Source organism: Paroedura picta, chromosome 6 (genome assembly GCF_049243985.1).
Source record: "Paroedura picta isolate Pp20150507F chromosome 6, Ppicta_v3.0, whole genome shotgun sequence".
NCBI classification, from domain to species: Eukaryota; Metazoa; Chordata; class Lepidosauria; order Squamata; family Gekkonidae; genus Paroedura; species Paroedura picta.
Genome location: NC_135374.1, coordinates 73,336,599 through 73,359,032, shown reverse-complemented (window position 1 = coordinate 73,359,032; position 22,434 = coordinate 73,336,599). Strand labels below are relative to the sequence as shown.

Here is a 22,434-nt window from a genome sequence, read left to right as displayed (position 1 = left end):
CCAGGCCCCTCTATTGCCAACCCTCCCACCCCGAAGTTAAAACAAACCCACACAAAAACGCCAAAAGACCCACACTGCACTTCGGCCACCACTACCTATGCCACTGCATGCTGCAAAGTGATGGAAGAGAACAACTGGAAGTATGCATGGCTGCTGGTGGCAATTTGTGGGCTGCCCAGGAAGACCACATGCTGCTGCAGTATTGTGCAGGAGAAAAGCTGATGTCAAGGAAACATGCTCTTCTGCCCCATACTTGCCCACAAGTCTCTGCTTAAGCAAAACCAGTTGTATTTGAAGACCATTTAATTTTCTTTGATGATATAGGTGATAGCAGAAGTGTTGACAAAATAACTTAAATGGTTTTTAAATCCTGGTGATTTCACTTCAGCTAAATTCAGTTCAATGCTAACTATACTAGGGTTCATTCTGCTCATTTATTTATTTAGGATAATGCACTTTCAATGTGCTTTTCCAGCTGAATTTTCCTGTGCAGAACAGGAAATCTAAAGTGCATAAACCATTGAATGCAGCATGGGCCTAGGTGGGCACACCGTAAATTCATTCAGGACATCAGCCAGGCATATGAAGCTGCTTTGTACCAAGTCACATAATTAGTCCACCTAGCTCAATTTTTCCAGCATTTGTTAGCAAAGGCTCAATATTAACCAGAAGTTGGAACTAAAACCTGTGTGTATGTGAACCTAAGTCACACAAGTCTTCTATAATGTACACCGAAGAGAAATTGGTGGTGGGTGTTTCTTCAGAGAAACTTGCTGATTTTCTCATACAGCTTATAGGTTTCCAGGAAATTCCAGGCTGACCTTGAACACAGCTTGACAATCATTGTTTAAACAAATAATCAAGAGGCTCATTATTGGTACTTGTTTATTATTTGTTCCATTTATATCCCGCTTTCTTCTATGCAGCTCAAAAAGAATATGTACCAGACATAGATCTGCTAAACTAAGTTGCTGCATCCCATATCCTCCAACTAAAATTGAATACAAAGCAACATGGATATTATTGTAGCTGGTATCTATAAAAACAGGCTAATTACTTCTGCCAAATATTTTTATGAAAGCATATATATATAAGGGTTCTGGTCAAACATTTCAACATCTGATATAACTAGTTCAAAAGTTACATACAAGACTACTTCCTGCTTAATGGAAGAAAATTTCAGCAAGTTACTGGTTGCAGTTGCTTTAAAAATATCCTATTCTGTGATTCTGCCTTACTTCCCACTTTTGTGGGACTTTGTACAAGAATATGGCACGGCCTGCCAAGCCTTCTCACAGAATGGCAAGCCCTGTGGAATGGATACTATATAGGAACACTTGGGTTGGGATGAAGATATGAAGTTATTTGCGGGCCATGTATTTACAGTTAATCCTTTTCAGTTGGTGTAAATGTTCGTTCAATTGTCCACACATCAATTATAGCCAAAAAGTTTGAAGACAAAAATCTAATGGCATATGGATAGACTTTCAGGACAAGTGTGCAGGATACGAAGTACACATGCCCACAAAAGCTTATACCCAGAATTAAATTTTGTTGGTTTTAAAAGTGCCAGTGGACCGAAACTTCATTCTATTGGTCTAGACCAGGGGTAGTCAAACTGCGGCCCTCCAGATGTCCATGGACCACAATTCCCAGAAGCCCCTGCCAGCGAATGCTTCTGGGAATTGTTTGTTTGACTACCCCTGGTCTAGACCAAAACATCTGAATCTAGTCACAACCACAATTTTGTATCCTTATATCTGTGGCTGACTCTTATGCAGATAAGAATTTCCAGGGTCACATAAAACAATTTTTCAAGTAATCTAAGAAGAACTGGCTTTTTTGTACTTTGCTTTTTACTCCCCAAAGAAGTCTCCAAGTGGCTTACGATGACCTACCCTTCCTCTCCCCGCAACAGAAACCTCTTGTGAGGTAGGGGAGGCTGGGAGAGCTGAGAAAACTGACTCAGCCGGCTGCCTCTGGTGGAGTAAGAACATCCCCAAAACATCATTAGCAAGGTCTCTGCAAATAGCTTGGCATTTAGGGCTGATAAACCCAAAAGAGTTCCTCATGTGACAGCGGCAGGGGCCACTGCCAGGAAGAGGTATGAGGATGCGAGTTGGTACCAAGGAGGAGAAACTTCAGCCACAACCAACACAAGGGGGAGGGAGATTCAGGACTTGCAAGTCCCTGTACATTTCTCTTGTTCAATCTTACCCACCCACCCTATCAGAACCACATTATTTATTCACACACAAGAAGCACGTAATGTATGTAGCCAAGTAGGTACAAGAGTCATGCAGACAGAGTGGGCAATCCTCCATCAGAACCACAATTTATGATTTTGTTGATTATATTTATTCTTCTATTGAGAGAAATATACAAAAGATGAGCAATAGCAAAACTAACTTAAATATTTTGTATAAATAGCAGTAAAGAATATTTGTATATAAAAGCTGGAAGTGTATCTGTATTCACAATTATGTCTTTTAGGAGTAGAAATGTTGCTCGACCATCCTTTGATAAGTATCCCAAGTCTTAGTGAAGACCTTCTATACAGCTGCATGGTTATGAAGCACGGGTTTCTTTCATAGCTGAATTAAAGTGACGCTTCCCATCTAAATACAACATGGATTCTGAAAAGACAAAATGTTCAAGGGCATCTACAGTGCTGTGTCAAGCAATGTGTCCTCTAATTTATTTTCCCCTACTGAGTGGAGCACTTCACATCCTGAGCAGATATATAGATACAGTCTAGGAACAAAGATGTGACTCCTCTTAAGAGAACAGTCTTCCTTCCTCTTATACTTCATGTTCAATGTGATTTGAGGTGCGAAACCCACATGGTGGCTGTTCATCATTCCACGGAACTGTCACTACACCCATGACAGAACTGACCAACAGCAACATGCTCCTGATCTCATAAGCAGCCATTGCAGAGTGCTCAAATTTCTGACCCTATGATCCTACAAGACGTGAGATGTAAAATGTATGGTAATTTTGAAGCCACAGGGGAAAATATGTTTTTATAACTACATTGCATACATCTACTGTATATATAGGAAATATTATATTGTAGATTGTATATTGTGGTTTCCTTGTATGCTATTAAAATAAAGCCTCAAAAAACATTTCACTCAGTCTAAAAGGGGAAAAGGTGGGATTTTTAAAAAGTATTTCCCCTCGGACATATTCATGCTATACATTCTGAATGAGAAAAAACTTGCCTTAAGAAGCATTTCACTCATTCCAAAAAGAGAAAATACTTGGCAGACTTATTTTTTTCAGTGCTATCCAGCATCTCCCAATTTTCCCACTGGAAAAAAACTGAAAGTGAGATCTCCAGTGAGGGTGGGAGTGGATGGAGAAAAAAGACTTCTGAATTTTTGCGCTGTTTCCCTGGCTTCACATCTTCACAAGACCATTACTATACTGAGAGAGCAATCCTAAGCAGATAAACTCAAAATTCTATTGTAAATAAGATTTTCTCTCAGTAAATAAGATTTACTCTCAGGAAAGTGTTTTTTGGATTGTGCTGTAAATTACAGGACACCATCCACAGATTTCCGATGAACATTGAACTAGCCACTTACCACCATATGTCTTTGGGACGATCTGTGGTATCTGATTTTCTGACATGAATGTAAAGTGAAAGACGTTAGTTGTGTGGTGCTGCCTGGTGTCTGAATTATAAACCTCACTGTGTACCCGAACTTGAATGAAGTTTTCTTCAGTATAACATACCTAGTAAATCAAAATGGAAAAAAAGCATTAGGTTTGCAGTTTCAGATTTAACTGTGGTTCCTCTGACTTGGTATTACTTGCTGTCAGAGTGGCATATGTGATTTACATTAATATAGTATATTAATATTGACTGATAAAAAGTATTACCTGGGAAGAAAAAAATAACAAGGATCCAATTTCAACTGGTCTTTGAAACATGATATCATCTACAGCTATCACATAAGGTCTAGAGCTTCTGAAACAGAAGAAAATTTATATTAAAAGGCTACAAGTTACCCTAAATTACACAGCAACTCAAGTTTTTGTGAACAGACATCTCCTGAGTGTCTGCAAATATTCATTATATGATATAAAGAGGTCTAGTGAGGAGCGTTTCATGTAACAACACTGATTCTCAGACCTAAACCATGGAATCTGTGCTAGGGACTCACTGCTGTAATTATAATTACCATAAAGGCCATCTGACCCTCCATCAGTGGACTCTTCTTTAACTCCAACAGACTTGTTACTATAATTGGACTTAAGTACAACAAAACTTAAAGGCTTTGGGAACAAATCAACCCTTTAAAAGGCTTGATTTGATAGTGCTTATGTTACATGGTTAGAAAGTAACTCTACATTAAGATAAACTTTAAGGCCAACAAAGTCTTATTCAAGGTATAAGCTTCTGTGTGAATGCACACTTTGTCAGATACAGTTATAACTGACAATGCATGTATGCACACAAAAGCTTATACCTTGAATAAAAACATGGTCTTAAAAGGCATCACTGGATTCCAACTTTGTTCTGCTGCTTCAGACCAACACAGTTACCCACCTGAATCTATATGTTAAGATGGCACTGAAGTGGCATATAAGAATAGGAATCAAGGTGAAACATATTGTGCATTTCCCTACACATTCAAACTTAACCTGGAACACTACTTATATACTGCTTTTCAAAATCACAAATTATTTTGCCTTGCTTATCTTCTTTCCCAAGTCAGACTGTGTATACAGTCTGTATACAGATTTCTTGTCATGGAGTGTGGTTGGGAAAGCGCTAATAGCTCCAAGAGCTCTAAGTCCTGGTTCAGCAAGAGACAGCCATGTGTAGAAGCAGGCTTAGTCACAATGCCAATGATGCACAGCATGTCTTGATGATCATTTACATCTACCATAGTGCTCACATGGCCTCAGAGAAATTGCTAGATGTGCCTTTTAATATTGATGGGAATATCTGGCCAGAACACTTCCAGAAACAAGGCGGCTCTCATATTTAACCACCTAAACAAGATTTAATTTTGAGATGAAAGCCCAGAAAGTTAGTATGGTCCACTACTTCTAGGTAGGCCTTCAGGCATCACTAGCTATTTCATGGTCTCCTGCAGAGATTCAGATTTGCATTGATGTTTTCTTCTTTCTATCCTACTCAGTCTGGTTCTTGCTGCTGGCTCTGCTTTCTTCCACCTCAGGCAGCTCCCTGGAGCTACCAATATTTGTCTCTATTTCCCCACTTCCTTGAGCCCTAGCCATCAAACTTTGACAGCCATCAAGAAACACCGTCAGAAGGTGTTATCAGCATTTCTGTCATTATAATTATTGTTTTTCTTAGAGGGCTAAAGTTTTGTAATTAGAATAAAATGTGAATTACCACAGAATCATACCAACTCTCGTTGCAAGTGCATATCCACTGCCACTTGGACACAGAACATTAAGTTGGTAATTAATAAACCTGGAGAAGATTTTGGCATGCTTATCATACTGGTCATAACATTACTGCACTAATGAAGCGGAGGTTTGAAATTATGTTTACAGGCAACAGCTGCAAAAATCTGCTTAAATTCTCCAACTCAGTAATAAGCACAGCTTTTTGAGCTTTCATTCACCATCAGGGCAAAAATCTATATACCCTCTCCGATAAATTAAACAAAATATAGCTTTGGATATCTGACTTGATGGGATCTGAAAAATAAAGCACAAGTCCTCCCTTGTTCACACTGTGCAGTATAAATAGGCAGGCCCTCAAAGAGAGATGTTCTTCTCATCCACACCATGGAGAAGAAGAAGAGTTGGTTCTTATATGCCGCTTTTCTCTACCAGAAGGAGTCTCCAGAAGGGAAGCAAACTTGGGAAAAGTTTGACAAGTCCCCCATCCACCCACCAAACTTTATGAGCATAAATATTACAAACATTTCTAGCTTACCCATAGCTGCAGGCAGTAGCCCATCCAAGTTCATATGCTTTTCTCATAAGAAATCCCCCAAAGATTCTATTGAAAATGTTGCGCTCCTATATTCAGAAGCATCAATAAAGACAATGGATTTTTGAAATTAAAACATCATAAATAAAACATGGCATCATAAATAGGTAAGTAGTAACAATTCATACTGTCAGAATGCATTGTAACAAAACATACCTATGTGTGCAATAAAGCAAGAAAGCAAGATACAATTAGAATGAACTTGCAAATAATAGTTCAGGGGGGTGGATGCCCTCCACCTGCTCCACTCTGCACTAAAACAAAATTCAAATGAATTCAAAGTTCCACACCAAGAAAACCAGTGGGAATTTTCCCAGATACCATTCCCAGTTTCTACGTTTTCCCCAGATCTTACACAGGTAGTTCCAAGCCCACATCTCTGCCTCCGCACTGCTTGAAGTCACAAACACAACCACTAACCAGCAGAGCTCTCTCAGTTTGCTTGAGTCCTCTTCCCCACCTAGAAATACCACTGGAGAGGCAATCTATACAATCCTCTTTAAATATGCAGATGCACCCAGCTCTACTTCTGGCGGCTGGCCAGATCCCCCCCCTCCATAACAACTTGCCAGATGCCTGGCAGCAGTGGCTAAATTGTTAAAACAGTCACCTGAAGCTGAACTCTTCAAAGACAGAGGTCCTGTGGCTGAGCAGGAAGGGACCAGCATTTACCCAGCCTGGACAGTGTGCAGTTCTTCATTTATGCCAGGCTAAGCTACTAGCGGATCACCTAGCCCTGGATCACCTAGTCAAAGTAATCCTTTCAATGGTCCCTTTCAGATTAGACTTCTGTACTTCACTCTATGCAGGCCTTCCCTTGTCCCTACTCCAGAAACTACAGCTGATCCAAAATGCAGCAACCAGAGTCCTCACTAGAACACAGTGGATGGCTCATACACGCCTTGTGTTCAGGCAGCTGCATTAGCTTCCAGTGGAGTACCGGATTAGGTTCAAGGTGTTGGTTTTGACCTTCAAGGCCATTCACAGTCTGGGCCTGGCTTATCTGAGAGACCATCTCTCTGAATACAGTCCCCAAAGAGAATTATGCTCCACTAGATCTAACAGGTTAGTTACCCCTGGCCCAAAAGAAGCTCACCTTGACCGTTTACGCACTGGAGGTTTCATGCCAGGCTGCAGGCTGGAGTTTTAGTCATGGCAGGTTGCCCCACATGGGCCTATTAATGCACAGCCGCTGAAACGGTGGCATGGAGAACGAGGAGGATGAAGAAGCAAAGCAAACCGATTATGCACGGGGCGGAACACAACGGCGGCAAATCCCAGAGTATCCAATTATGCATGCAGATACTCCGGAGTCGCTTCTGGTTTTGCCCTGGTCCCAGGAAGCTCCACTTTCTTCCGCATCTTGCTAATGTGGCTTTTTCGGCGGCATACGTTGACTCTGCACCCGTTTGCTGCCTGCAGCGTGCATAACTGGTGATTTTAGCCGCCGTCATTCCACCCCGAATGCAGACTTTCCACTCCGTGCATAATGGGCCATGGGGGAGAAGCATTTGGCCTGGTGCACCTCATCCGCCCCCAATTTGTGCTCCTGCACGGGAGCTGGGGCAGTGAAGTTCCCAGTGCGTAAAACGGTCTTTTTTGGTCCTGGTCCCCACCTGGTGGAATGAGCTCCCAGGGGAGACATGGACCCTGTCAGAGCTTATTGAGTTCCACAAGGCCTGCATAATGGAGCTTAACTGTTAGGCATTCAATCAAATCTAGAGAATTCATGCCTAGTTTTATGACTATAAACATTTATCAAGACTTACATGAAATAATTCAATAAGAAAGGAAGAAAGTATTATTTTGTTTCATTACATTTTTTAAAAGTCTCAGTGTACAATGCAGTAAATAAATGTATTCGCCCGTAGATGCAATTATTAATTTGAAAAATATTTATCTTAGGCTGAATCAAGAACCAACAGTTCCATATGAGCAAATACAAAACTATACTTGTAGTATAGCTTGGCAAATACCTGCGGATGGCAGATTTCCAGGCCCTTGAGTTTTGCATCTTCCATCCACACAGAATTGGGAGGCAACACACGGCTCCGAAAACTAACTGTCCTACAAAACAAGAGAATGAGGCACTAAAGGACACTACCATCCCAAAGGTACCAATAAAGTTCACGCCTTGAATAAATCTTTGTTAGTCTTAAAGATGCTACTGGAATCCATTTAAATTCCTGATTTTTGTTCCCCACAACTTTTCACAATGAGCACAAAATAGTGGTTTAAATGGCACTCATAAGCACCTGCCATAGTGACTGTGGTACACAAAGACAAATAAATTGTCAGCAAACCAACTCTAATAACGGTTAAATCATCAAACAGCTTACTTTGCATCCAATGTATTAAGAAACATGTTGTGAATGATTGTTCTCTCTTCTGCAGTGGGAGCCATTTTTAGTAAAGAGGCCTTGTTGAAATCAGTTCTTCTCATCTTGTTCACTAAATAATAAAACAAAAAAGATGTACAAATTATGGGGTCTAGTAGTTTCCACTAAGGCTATCAGCCAATCAGCTTCCAGTTCCAGAACTAATGACAACATGCTATATAGATTTGTGAACTCAATCACAAAATCCATTTTCACAGTATTATAGCCTCAAACAAAACAAGTATCCTATCCAAGAACGTTATTTTTATAATAGCTGCTTAGCTGGTGGGCTGATGTCACAATTCTCAAAGCAGAAGGTAGCTTACCCCAAGGAGTTTGAGGACAAACCATAAGCAGCTCTGTCTGTGTGAATGAGTGTACATGTGTGAACATATTGACCTGGTCACATGGAGCAGCGTTACTGTTCTTCCTGCCTTCCACCACTGCTCACCACTGGCTATAGGGATGACACTGAAACAGTGTCTTCCTCCTGGGGATCTTATTTTACTTCGATCTGTCTAGGATTTTCTACATCATCTTCAATATTTTTAAATGCAGAGATGGGTTGGGACAGAAAAATACATCTTTGGAATCCTGAATTGTATGAGTAGGAAAGGACAATTTGAGACAGAAACTTTGAAAGTTACAAGCCCAAATTATTTTTCAACTAGTGTTTGTTTCTATTTTTGAAGTACCCAAGTTGGAAGAATGGGACAAGATCAAATATCCCCCCTTCTCATAAATAACATGTTACATACATTCTCCTTCATTGAAGATTTTTTCATCTTCTGGGCCTTCAGGAATCAATGGATTAACAAATGCTGGCCTGCAGACATAAACAAATGTAGTCAAAATGAGATGCTTGCAAACTTCTTCCCTTTGGCAGCAACAGGGTAACTTCTTCTGAAATGCCCACACTCACCTGAAGGCAGTGGCCAGTCTTTACTTATTATCATTCAGAAATATGCAGTGTTTTCGTTATTAAAAAGATAAACTTATCTGATTGTATCCTACATAGGTTAACACATGCTTGTGTAATTCCTCAAAGAAAGAAGAACCTGAAATTTGGGCATGTTCCATTAGTCATTTTCCCTATCCTGTTCTGAAAAAGAGAAATGACGATTAAGAGGGAGAGATATACTCTAAGAGAGAAGTGAGTTCAACAATTGAGGCCTTTTACAACCTGTTTTTCCCTTACCCTGTGTGCCTCTCTATGAAAAATGTGCAGCAGTATTTTTCAGCTTACTTTGAATTCTTCCAGGAGTAATTCACTCTGTATGTCCCTAAAGCTATCTCATATTACTGGATATACAACAAAAATCTCTCCTCATGGTTCTTATTCCTTCATGCTCTTAATAAAAAGATTGTATTGGTATGGCGAAAATTTTATTGCAATTTTCTCATATAGTTAGTTCAAAGACGGAAAAAGACAGAATGCTCTCCTGCACTGTTTTGTCACTCAAGAATGGCAACTGTGTTTTGGGAAAGAAACCATTAAAGAACTATGTAGTCCAAACTTCCACAGATTTACTCTGGCCTTTCCCTAGCCTTAGGCTGAAGTAACTCTGTATAGGATTGCACAGTTTGGTGTAGTGGTTAGGAGTGCGGACTTCTAATCTGGCATGCCAGGTTCGATTCTGCGCTCCCCCACATGCAACCAGCTGGGTGACCTTGGGCTCGCCACGGCACTGATAAAACTGTTCTGACCGGGCAGTGATATCAGGGCTCTCTCAGCCTCACCCACCCCACAGGGTGTCTGTTGTGGGGAGAGGAATGGGAAGGCGACTGTAAGCCGCTTTGAGCCTCCTTCGGGTAGGGAAAAGCGGCATATAAGAACCAACTCTTCTTCTTCTTCTTCTTCTTCTTCTTGTGCCAGAGATGATTTAAACTTAATTGCTCCAGAAAATTCCTAATGAGGTTCCAGTCTCTTACAACCAGTGCATTAATCATACTCTGAATCAGAGAAAAAACATATTTAAGTAAGGGGAGGGTCTGAAAGGTAATGAATACTATTTTTATGTCCTGGTCACACAGAAATCACTGACTGTGTCACCTCTTTCCCCTCAAGAAGTAATTTTAAAATCTTACAAATATCTCAGTTTTGTTTTTATTAACCCTGCTAAGACAACACAAGAAACCGCTCTCTCCTTCCCCACCATTCCTCCCACCCAAATTATACAACTTTTGTAAGTATCTTGCTCAAAATGTTACCTTTTGTTTTCTGGATCACGAGCCACCATGACAAAGGTTGCATCTACCAAAGGACAGTAAACATCATTGTGCAGCTAAAAAGAAAGGGAGCAAGGATGGGGGGAAATTGTGTTTGAAAAGTTTTCCAGTTTCTGTCAATAATGCAATAATGCAATTGTCTTCAAATTGTTCTAGAAATCTGAACCATTCTGTAATGAATCAGAGGCAAATGGAGAAGGCAGTGGTTCAGTAAACGCTTTTCTCTATAGGCAATTAACATTTTTTAAAGGCCATTCCCTACAACTGCTCTGCGGCTGTAGGGAACCCAAGTTTGGACCAGGGAACTCAGACTCAGCTCTTAAAAAACATAAAGGCGGATTTTGGCCCTGTGTACTAATAAATCTAGACAGTGGTTTATATCCTACACTAGAAGGTCTTGCAGCTTTTCTATGACTGTTAACCTGACAAATGAGTCTTCATCGATTCTTGATAGTATAAACAAACTTTTAATTGAAAGTTGCATTTTATCTGGTCAAATCCTAGATTCTTATTAGGCAAATAATGCATATTTGCTGCCACTAACCTGAAGTACATGCATTTTCACTTCCATTGATGTCCTTCCAACCCATGTAACATTTCCAGTGAACTTGATATCACAGTCTGGATGAATGACCGTTTTCCATAAACCTAAACACATACCAAGAGGAATCAGGGAATGAAAACTGAAGATTAGTAATATTAAAAAGATCTAAATTTTCTAGTAGTCTAAGAAAAGCTAATTGCTTTGCATACAGTTACTATGAACTGTAGAATGCCAGAGAAGATAATAAGAATGACATAGAAGCACTTCCAATGATCTCCTCCACAAACAAAGTGACGAAACGGAATGAAAATTCTGGAGATTAGTTATACACAAACAAGATTTTATAATGACAAGACGGGAACCAAAAGCAGACTGGTGTTTGGAGAAGTCAGGGCAAATTGCTGTAATGTTAACTTTGATTCCCCAAATCTTTATTTATTTATTTATTTATTTTATTTTTAGATTTATATACTGCCGTTCCCCGGCAGGTCTCACGGCGGTTTACATAATAAAATGTTAAATATTAAAATACAATAAAAACAATATAACAGGCAGCAATTGACTTAAAACCCCCATAATTTACCCAATTAACAGTAAAAACAATATAACAGGCAGCAGTTGACGTCACTCAAAGGCGGTGGAAAAATTTCTCCCCTCTTCCCCAACATCTGGGTGAGAGCTAAGTCCAGTACACTGTGTATTCCTAATACAGATATTAATTTATTAACAAAGAACATAATACTGTACCAATTTTATCCACCAGTGCTGTAACAATTGATAAAGGAGATTTCTGAACAGCTTCATGTTTGGTGTGAGTGTAACAAATGAGAACTGTAGAAAGATAAAACAGACATTCCACTATTTATTCTCTGCATTGATAACTGGGCTTTTTTCCCTCAGATTGAAGTAAAACTTTACAGTGTAGTCTTTGTATTGCTTAAAGAAGGGACAGAACCCATATGAACAAGGAAAACTACTAAGATTTATTCAGTCATATGAAGAGCAGAGCTAAATGCCCCTCCCTTTAATACAAAAGCTTGCTTGGAAGCAATTCATATCAGCACTAAAGTAGGGCAGCCAGAATCACTAGTGACTTAAACATCCACATTTCATGCTTACTGTGGAGGGCCTGAAGCAGGGATCTTCAAATCTTCTTCATGGTGAGATTCAGAGTACAGTACATATCTGGAGCTCAACCACCTAACCACTTGTACATGTTTTTACTATTTTATTGTAAACCACCGCAAGTCTTTGAGAGTGGCGGTATATAAATCAAAGAATAAAGAAAAGAAAAGAAAAGAAAAGAAAAGAAAAGAAAAGAAAAGAAAAGAAAAGAAAAGAAAAGAAAAGAAAAGAAAAGAAAAGACCCCAGTCAGACACACACTCTTCTTTCACACCCACCCTCAAATTCTTCAAAATGTCTAATGTCACCCTAAAACACTATTTACCTCATAATGTCAGAAAGCAACATTAGTTATATTTGACGTATCTACAGGTCTAGTTCTACACTCCAAAAATATCTAAGCTCTTTCTATATTAACCACTTCTTCAGCTGCAAATCACAACTATTAAACTAAAATATTTTAAAAGACTTGTGAGTAATTTAACAGAATAATCTTCACCAATGTCATTTGTAAGCCAAGTGACAACCGATCTGTTATCCAAGGGAAGAAACGGGAATTGCGTAGGGATGGGCCCGAACCTAAAAATGATGATTATTTGGTTCTTTTCAGAGATTAGGATGGCTCCCAAACTGAACCCGAAACTGAGCCAAGTTAGCCCCACCTGAAATCAAACAGGTCCAGGAAGTTTGGTATCCTGTTGTTTCCAGCCACAGCTAACTGCAGTTGAGAGAAAGGGGATGGGGGATCACCCTGGAAAAGACTTCCCTTCCCCCTTCTCCTGGCACAGTTTGCCATGGCTGGGAGAAAGGGGTGGGGATCACCCTGGAAAGGAATTCTTTTCCTCTTTTTTTCCTGGCTTGGCTTGCCACAACCTGGAGAAAGGGGACAGTGATGGCCCTAGAAGGGACTCCCTCCTACCTTTATTTGACTGCAGCTCACCCTGGCCAGGAAAAGGGGGGAGGGAAATCACCCTGGCAGGGACTCTATCTTTATCCCAGCTGAGGCTCTCCCTGGCAAGGAGAAAAGGAGACAGGATCGTCTAGGATGAGGCTCCCCATCTCTCTTTTCTGGTCATACAGCCAGGGTAAAGGAAGATTGGATCACTGGGGAAAATCTTTCCCATCTCCCTCTCTCCTGACTGTGCAGCTCTCCTCGTCTGCTCAGTTGTCTTTGGCTCCCTTATGCAGTCCCTTTAAACTGAGTTGTGAGAGGGAGTCAGACAACCCAGCTGTCTCAGGCTCCCACTTGCAGCCCAAGGGACTGCAGGAAGAAGCACAATATCACTGAGCTGTTGGGGAGAGAAGTACAGTCATGGGGACAGGGAGATGGGATGCTTCTTCCCCAGCACAGTCAGAGGACAGAGAGATGGGATGCCTGTTCCCCACTGATTCCATCTCCTTTCCTCCTGTGTGTTACAGCCCACTTAAAGGGCTTATAGCAGAGTGCCAGGCACCTGCTGGCTCCCTAGAGAAGCCTCTTTAAACAGGCTGCACTAGCATGCAAGAGACAACTAGGCCAGGGTGGAGAAGGCTCTCCATACCAGCTCAGCTGCCTCAGACTCACTGTGCAGTTGCTTTAAATGGGCTGCATGAGGAAGCCTGCAGCTGAGACAGCAGGGAGAGTTCTCCCTGTCTATCACCTGTTGGTTTAAATGGCTCAGAGCCATTTAGATCCCTGTATTCTGCTCTTCAAAAAGGGTCACGAACCACCACAAACTGCCCTCCAAATTTCTGAGAAATTTGTTATGGTACATCAGCTCATGAACTTTGGTTCGTGAACTCCGAATTGACCAAAATTCATTAGGAACTTTGGTTCATCAGCTGGTTTGTGCCTAGCCCTAAAACTGCACACCAGAGTGATGAAATTATATGTTTGACCTGCCCACCGTTTAGTTGGACATTTGCTTAATCACAGTTTACCACTAGTTTTTATCCCGTATAGCAAAGTCAGAAAGATGATGGACTTGACCCTGCATGAAAGAGTTCAAATGCAGTATTAACAATACAATCCTATGAAAAGTTCTGATTTCTGTGGGCTTAAACTGAAGTACTTATTTTTATTTATTTAGTAAATTATACTCTCTATTTTATTTTAGTATATTTTGCTCTAACTCCAAGGAGCTCTGAGTATCCTATTCATTCTTCTCATGTATATTTTATCTTCACAACACTGTGAGGTACGTCTGGGCAAGAGCATAACTGTCTAAAGGTCACACAGCAAGCTTCATGGCAAAGGGTTTGAACCTGGGACCACACTACATGAGTCCTCCTCTATACAGGATTCCACTATAACTCAGGCCTTGGGCTTACTCTCCTCTGCCTTTCAGGTGCTTTTTGCATAAGATTTTGAACTCAAGTACTAAATAAAGACAGTGCTATATATATAAAGTGGTTACCCAATAAATGAAATTGTATGACAGTTACCTACCTCCTAAGCTGTCAAGGTCTTCAAGAATTCGGCCAAATCTGTTAAGAAAAAGATATTAAGATTAAAAATGAACAAGTGGCAAAACATTAACATCATGGGTTCTTTGCTCAGCACAAAGACCTCTGCCAGTACCTGACAGTGTTGTTGACATTCAGATATTTTTCTCTTATTTCAGGCTGACTTCCTAGAGGCAGGATAACTTCTATATAGCTGTCTCTCATTTTCCTAGGAGGCAGGTCAGCTTGGTTTTTAGCAAGGAGTGTATGCAAGGCTTTTCTTTCATCCATTGCTTGCACATGATCTCTGTGTGTGGGAGGGAATAAATCAGATCATTCCAGAGGGAAATCATCAGAATCTAACTGGCAACAAATTCTCAAAAACTCTGCTTGAGGAATAGGGAAAGGAAATGCAGTAAAGGCATGCTATCCAGATAAAACAATCACTAGCTCTGCCTCCAAGTCACTCATTCAAATCTTGGATCTGCCACAAAGGCATTGGTGACCATAGGCAAGCCACTGTAATATTGTTCTTAATATAGCATTTTTCAAAGGACTACTATGGTACCGTACATATGCTATGAGCACTTGATGCTGTTATTGGGTTGGAACCAGTGCCTTCTCTTTGAGGAGGCAAAAGGGTATTTCCACGCATGAAAAAGGAAGATATGATTTCTACAGATTCCCTTTCCCACTGGAACTCATATGCCATTACTAAGAGTCTCTTGGCCCTCAGGAGAGTCTTTACTGGGGTGGCTGAGCTCCATACACAGTGCTTTGGATCTCAGCCATTATTATTTACTTCAGAAATCTTTCTCTTCAAGAACAAGGTGGCTTGCTATAATAAAAAGAGATCTAAAATATCCAGCAAACGAATGCCTAAGATATCAAATTGAAAATGATGATTTGAAGATAAAACAGTCCAAAATGGATAAAAGAAACACTCTCTGAGGAATCAAATGTCTTCAGTGGTACCAGACAAAAATGATAATATTTCTGCAGGATATACTGAGGTGTCTTCTTTCATCTTTCAAGGCTGCTTCACTGACAGTGCAGTCCTATGCACTGTCAAAGATGTAACCAAAAATGTAAAGTATCACTTGTGTACACCATTTACCTCCAATTGGTAGATGCCCCCACTATACTCCTCAATTTGTTTCGCACTAAAACAAAACAAAGATTGGTCAGAAACACTGAAATTGGGGGTACTATGAAGTTGCTTATGACCAAAAGTTGCGATAGCCATTTCAAGAAGCAGATTAAGCTAAATCATGCAAGAGTAGCTGTAAATCAAGAAAAAGGTTAGTTTAATTCCTGATTGCTCATTATGAGTGAATGAATAAAGTTTTCTAAAAAATAAAAGATATAATGAGCAAGTACTGAGCTTATCAAGGAATATGTAGGATGGCGTCTGCCTGAAACCAGTCTAGAAAGTAAGGTTGCTGGTTCTAGGTTGGGAAATACCTGGCGCTTGGGGGAGGAGACTGAGGAGGGTGGAATCTAGGGGGGGGAGGGACTTCAGTGGAGTATAGTGCCATACAAATCACCTTACACAGCTGCCGTTTTATCCATAACTGATCTGTCACCTGGAGATGACAGATCAGTCATATCAGTTGGAATACCAGGAATTTCCAGCCACCACCTGGAGATTGGCAGTCTTACTAGGAAGGGAGAAGCTAAGCCTACATACATTTAGCCCTGTAACAGGCTTCCCCTCCCTTTTACAGCTGACCTGGTGTATAGTTTTGCACTAACTCAGCTGGGAAGGGAGGAAGTAGGGGATTGCTGGTCCATGGGGAGGCTGGAACAATTGTCATTGTGCTAATATACAGATGGAAAAGGGGAGAATGAGGCAGTAGTAAGCATGGTGAAGACAGGGTGAGAATGCTGTACCCATTCACTTCCACACAATTTGCCGGTGTTGCCACAGAAGGAACATATTTTCATGACCTCACAAAGAGAGTAAGAGACACCAGAAATGATAATCTTGTATTGTTATTGTTCCCAAAATGTTAATACTAACTTGCAGTAAAAGAAGGCCCAAAGTACCGAACTCTGGTTATTTCTCCTTTATCTTGCCTAATAATCACTTTATTTCTTTGAAACTGCATAGTATAACCAGGCAAGCATATCTACCAGGCTAGATGGAAAACATCTGTGGATGTTCCTTAATAAAGGTGCCTATGTCAGTGTAGGGGGAAAATCCATCCCTGTATATTTCTTTAGGGAAATAATCCTTTTAAGAAAAATTATAGCTGCTTTGGACTAGCCAAAAGGTTTTTAAAGTCAATCAAAACACTGTATTATAAACAATCTTGGCAGGGATACGAAGATTAGAATTTCAGTCATTTTCCCTGATCCAGTCAGAAAAGAAACTATTGACTTTATTGTATCTTACTGACGGCATTTCTGCACATCAGTAAAAATAGTGTTTTGCCAGCTGCATGGCAAAGCACTAAATGTTATCTCGCTTCCCAGCCATTCCTTACCTTTTCTGCTGTCTCGCCTTGTCTGCCACTGTTTGGCACTCCTTACCCTTCACATGCATTGCTGGAAATGGTGGAAGAGAGCAACGCACCTTATACCTAACTCTCTTCTGCCTGTCAATCAATCCAAGTAGCCAATCCCCTTCCTCCAAATTCTATAATGGGAATTTCAGCATCCCAGCCTTTACCGGGGCATGGGGGGTTTGAAGTTAGTGGTAGAGCCTCCAACCTTTCAGGGTAGCTCTAGGAGGCTATTCCTGGATGCCTCTCCAAGTTTCATAATGATTGGTCCAAGGAGTCCATGTCTAGGGGCTCCCGAAGAGAGTGTCCCCATCCATCCGTTATATGTTTTATTGTAAATAGGAAATACATGGTATTTTACAGAGCAACAGAAGTTATAAATACAAGTTCCTGCCCCTAGAGAGGCTAGGGTGATGAAAGGAAGCAAGAGAAAGTAAGCAATAAGTTGAAGAAGAGATTCTAGGAAACAGAGATAAAGAACTGAAAAAAGTGAGTCACCAAGGACAAAAGTAGGATCAGGGCAAAACTATACATGGGCCTATGAACAGGAGGGATTTTAAATAACTGGCAGAAAAGAAATGGACATGCAATGGAAGTTTGGAGAGCTGGTAATTTATTTATTACATTTATATACCGCCTTCCCCTAAGGCTCAGGAAGATTCACATGGAATGTAAACAAAGAACAGTACGTAGAACTCCATGACTATATTGAATAGAGTTAACAGTAATAATAATAGCAATAAACAGAGAAATAATATTCTAACAGACCCATGGTTGGTCAACATATGGTTTCAAGGGAGGGAGATCTGGAGCCCTGTCAACATTGTTTAACTTTAGTCAACCACAACCAAATGCCTGGGAGTGGCCCTTTTACAGGCCATGCAGAACTATTTTAGTGGGTTTGAAAGCCAAGGGTTTGGAACTGTTTCAGTGGGTTTGGAAGTCAAGGGAGACACAGGATTGCTAGCTTGCCAAAGCTTGGTTTCTGACTTTTAGATTCAGCATAACTGTATAAATAAGTTTTCCTGTACTACTTAGCTATTTCAATGTAAATATAAATAATTGCGGCAAACATACATAGATAAGATTTTGATTAATAAGACATGCTTTATTTACTTAGCAGTGAAAACCCATTTAGTGCCACCCACAATGATGACTCGGAATAGCTGCCAGAAAAATACTAATGCAAATTTTTCATTAGCCCTCCAGCAAAGACAGATAGAAGCAAGACAGCAGCAGACATACACCCATATTAAAATGCATACAGGTTACCACAACACACCATTATTCACATGAATGGGTAAATGCCCTGTGAAGTAGAAAAAGCAATTTAGATTATCAGTGTAATTGTACAAAGGATTGTTTGTTTAGTCCTTCTGCACTCAATCACAAACATACAGACATGCATACGCAATTGCACATTAGCATATAATTGAATTCTGCTGTACTGGTAATCATTTATTTCTGTGCCTGGGTTAATATATTCCCTCATATTTTCAAACACATAAGAGAACTGCAGGATACCAAGTTTCCATCATTGTATTTTCTTTCCCCTTCTACTCCACTTCATGTATATATCAATCACATTTTTACCCCATCATTCAACTTGCAGCACAAAACAGTCTTGTAGGCCTAGTAAAAAATGACCAAATTGTTTCTCCATGCAAAGTTTTGCCACTAGTACTAGATTACAAAATAAACCAATGACTGTAATTATGACATTTTTCTTCTCCACATAAATGGGCCGAGCCTTCTAATCATAATATCCTAGTGTCTATAACCCGGTTACTTTACCTTCATGCATGTTAGGAAGAGGTTTCGAGCTGTTAGTGGTGGAAGTCAGCATCCTCACCAGGATAGGATTGGTCTTGCTTAATGAAAACCATCTACATAATAAGGAGAATGCAACATTGATCAAAAGGAGCAGGTAAAGGGGGAGGGGGAAGGAGACTCAGCAGTTCTCTACTAATAATGGGGAACTTCCTGTTGCAGCCCCCGCCTTATTGATTGACCTGCCTGATGAAGTCAGGAAACTTTCAACTCTCTTGGCACTCCTCAACCTATGCAAAACTAAATTGTTCAGGAGAGCAATTTTCATAGAATCATAGAGTTGGAAGGGGCCATACAGGCCATCTAGTCCAACCCCCTGCTCAACGCAGGATCAGCCCAAAGCATCCTAAAGCATCCAAGAAAAGTGTGTATCCAACCTTTGCTTGAAGACTGCCAGTGAGGGGGAGCTCATCACCTTCTTAGGCAGCCTATTCCACTGCTGAACTATTCTGACTGTGAATTTTTTTTTCCTGATATCTAGCCTATATCGTTGAAGTTTAAACCCATTACTGGGTGTCTTCTCCTCTGCAGCCAACAGAAACAGCATCCTGCCCTCCTCCAAGTGACAACCTTTCAAATACTTAAAGAAGGCTATCATGTCCCCTCTCAACCTCCTTTTCTCCAGGCTGAACATTCTCAAGTCCCCCAACCTATCTTCATAGGGCTTGGTCCCTTGGCCCCAGATCATCTTCGTCGTTCTCCTCTGTACCCTTTCAATTTTATCTACATCCTTCTTGAAGTGAGGCCTCCAGAACTGCACACAGTACTCCAGGTGTGGTCTGACCAGTGCCGTATACAATGGGACTATGACATCTTGTGATTTTGATGTGATGCCCCTGTTGATACAGCCCAAAATGGCATTTGCCTTTTTTACCGCTGCATCACACTGCCTGCTCATGTTTAGTTTACAATCCACAAGTATCCCAAGGTCTCGTTCACACACAGTGTTACCTAGAAGCGTATCCCCCATCCAGTAGGCATGCTTTTCATTTTTCTGACCCAGATGCAGAACTTTACACTTGTCTTTATTAAATTGCATCTTGTTCTCATTTGCCCATTTTTCCATTGTGGAAATGTTACTTTTACATAAGTAACAGCGCTATACTATAACAGAATGCTTCAAGGAAGGAAGAATTGCAGTTTATACTATTGTGCTGTTTGTATTATTCTATGATGGAATAGATTCAAGTGGGTAGCTGTTTTGGTCTGAAGTAACTCAAATTTTGTTCTGCTGTGGAATGTCTCCATTGTTTAACATGTCACGTTAATATTTATGCTTTGCTTCAGCTTTGTCTCAGATTTCTACAATTCTAATGCTATTATACTCCCTGGAGAAGAGCCTACTCCCTGGAGAAGAGCCTAATGCTGGGAGCGATTGAGGGTAAAAGAAGAAAGGGACGACAGAGAATGAGGTGGCTGGATGGAGTCACTGAAGCAGTAGGTGCAAACTTAAATGGACTCCGGGGAATGGTAGAGGACAGGAAGGCCTGGAGGATCATTGTCCATGGGGTCGCGATGGGTCGGACACGACTTCGCACATAACAACAACAAAATGCTATTACATTGCTTACTGGATGTCTCATCCTGTTTATTGCACTCATTTTCACTGTGTGAACCTTGAATCTCATTCAAAATGGAAGACTATAAAAACGTAAATATTTTTAACCCTCCCCCCCAAAAAAAAACATGGTTTCTGCTACATCAGACTGGCCCGGTCACCTGTGGATGCGGGATCCAGAAGAGATTCCGTCACACCTGAAACAAGGCGTGGAATCGAAAGCTCCCTTGCTCTGGAGCGCAGAGAGGCGGGCCTAGCACTGAAAAGAGGCCTCTTCCTCCTCCCTCTACTTCGGCTTCCGAGGCTCTGCTCATATACGGCTATCAGCAGCAGCTGCAGCAGCACGTTAAGCTGGCACTCGGCCCGGGAGCCGTGCGCTCACTTGCCTGCTTGGCTCTCTTCGCGTCGCCCTGTTTCCGTCGCGCCTCAACCCGGCCGGCCTGGCAGTAAGGCCGCCCGCAAGCCTGCCGGGAATGCCCTTACCTGCGGGCCAACATTGTGCTCCACGGCCGAGCTGCAAAACGCCTTGTGGCGGCCCCTGGCTGGAAACCACTTTGTACAGTCGCCTCCGGCTCTACTGCGGCCGACTCTCCCGCGGCTCGCTAAGAAGTTGCAGCTGCCGTCAGCCAGGAGCCACGCCTGGGACGGGAAGTCGGCCCTCCCCGCCAGACGGGCCCAGGCTGTCAAACTCCCAAAACGCTTTGTTTCTGTTTCCCACTCGAGAAAGCCGGCCCTGCAGCTCTCCTTCGGCACACCCTTCTGCCACCAAGTGGTTGCTCCCAGCCCTTATTTCCGATCTGCTAGCGTGAGCGTTCCCATTTAATACCTTCTCGGTGCTTTCGTCCTTATACACAGGCAGCTGACAACCTATTCGCGGGTGATAATCACCAGTTCAGGTTGTCAATGCTGGCATGAGAAATTCTGCGAAATTTAAGGTCAGTGCGTAGATGGAGTTTTAGGAGGAGAAGAGGCTCAGCAGGGATGTGATTCCACAGTTGGCATCTAAAACTGCCTTTTCCTTCAAAGATTATCTACCTGGCCTGGCGGTCAGCTGTAATTCTGAGAAAAGTCCATGCCCCAAGTGGACAATCTTACCCTTGGTCTATTTACTGTATTTATTTAGAAGATGTATATGCCACCTCTTCAAGGCTCCACTCACACTTATGTTTCATCTAAGCAGAGAAGATAATACACCCTGTCTATTGTTATATATAAAGAAACGTTAGGAAAGAGCCCAGTTCTCCATAGAGTATCTTGTAGCATCCTCAGAAATGAGTTTTCCGTGCGCCAAGGAATGAGTATTTAGGGGTGAGGTGGCAGAAGATGTATAAAACTGAATTCACTGAAATGTCTGATGATGGAAGGGAGTTTAGCACACACTCACACATACACACACAAAATAGGTCTTCAAGTAAGTACTAATTCCTGTCTTCTGACCAAAAACCACACTCCCTGGCCAGAATTCAGTTCTGGAGAAGGGCCTGAGTCAGCCACAGCTCTCTGTTGTTTGTTCCAGGTTCTCTATCCCTGGTTCTGTTTGTCTCCAGTAAATCTGGACACCCTATAGATTCAGTGAAGTACTTATGCATAAAGATATCCTTAAGCATGATTTTCTACCATTTAGTTTCAATTTGCTCCTCATAGTATTGGAACCAGATACTGGCTTCCTTAACTCCTGATCCATTATCCCCACCCATCCCTCCCGTCTGCCCTTTGTTGCCAAAAGCCTCCTAAGGCAGCTGGGACCTACTTGAGTTTTCCTCCCTAACTATTCACATATTTTATCTCCACATTAGAGCCCAGCACAGGGAGCAGATTAGGACCAAAACTGGGAGAAGGAAAAAAATGTGTGGGT

The 22,434-nt window shown here is 41.4% G+C and overlaps 1 protein-coding gene across 5 annotated transcripts; it reads right to left on the bottom strand.

Annotated features, from left to right (window-relative positions):
• Window positions 1-871: 871 nt before the first annotated feature.
• On the bottom strand, window positions 872-21,335 carry ACOT9 (acyl-CoA thioesterase 9). Of its 5 annotated transcripts, none has more exons than XM_077343034.1 (16): window positions 21,063-21,335; window positions 18,986-19,077; window positions 18,474-18,500; window positions 15,802-15,847; window positions 14,821-14,991; window positions 14,689-14,726; window positions 11,885-11,968; window positions 11,138-11,241; window positions 10,576-10,649; window positions 9,123-9,190; window positions 8,326-8,437; window positions 7,963-8,053; window positions 5,930-6,015; window positions 3,892-3,979; window positions 3,594-3,744; window positions 872-2,636 (listed from the first exon to the last, which is right to left on the bottom strand). In XM_077343034.1, exons 1-16 carry the CDS (start codon window positions 21,074-21,076, stop codon window positions 2,569-2,571), a joined length of 1,314 nt encoding a protein of 437 aa, XP_077199149.1. In that variant the 5' UTR covers window positions 21,077-21,335; the 3' UTR covers window positions 872-2,568. The 5 variants fall into 5 exon arrangements, with proteins under 5 accessions (XP_077199149.1, XP_077199151.1, XP_077199150.1 ...); XM_077343036.1 differs by lacking the exon at window positions 21,063-21,335 and adding an exon at window positions 20,741-20,989; XM_077343035.1 differs by lacking the exon at window positions 18,474-18,500.
• Between the last annotated feature and the right edge of the window lie 1,099 nt (window positions 21,336-22,434).

Bases quoted from the DNA above. Each gene is read 5' to 3' on its own strand.
- ACOT9 (XM_077343034.1), bottom strand. The intron at 6,016-7,962 runs GTATTTGCCAAG...TTCTGAATATAG, and splicing joins TGGAAATCTGCCATCCGCAG to GAGCGCAACATTTTCAATAG. The intron at 2,637-3,593 runs GTAAGTGGCTAG...TTGTCTTTTCAG, and splicing joins CGTCCCAAAGACATATGGTG to AATCCATGTTGTATTTAGAT.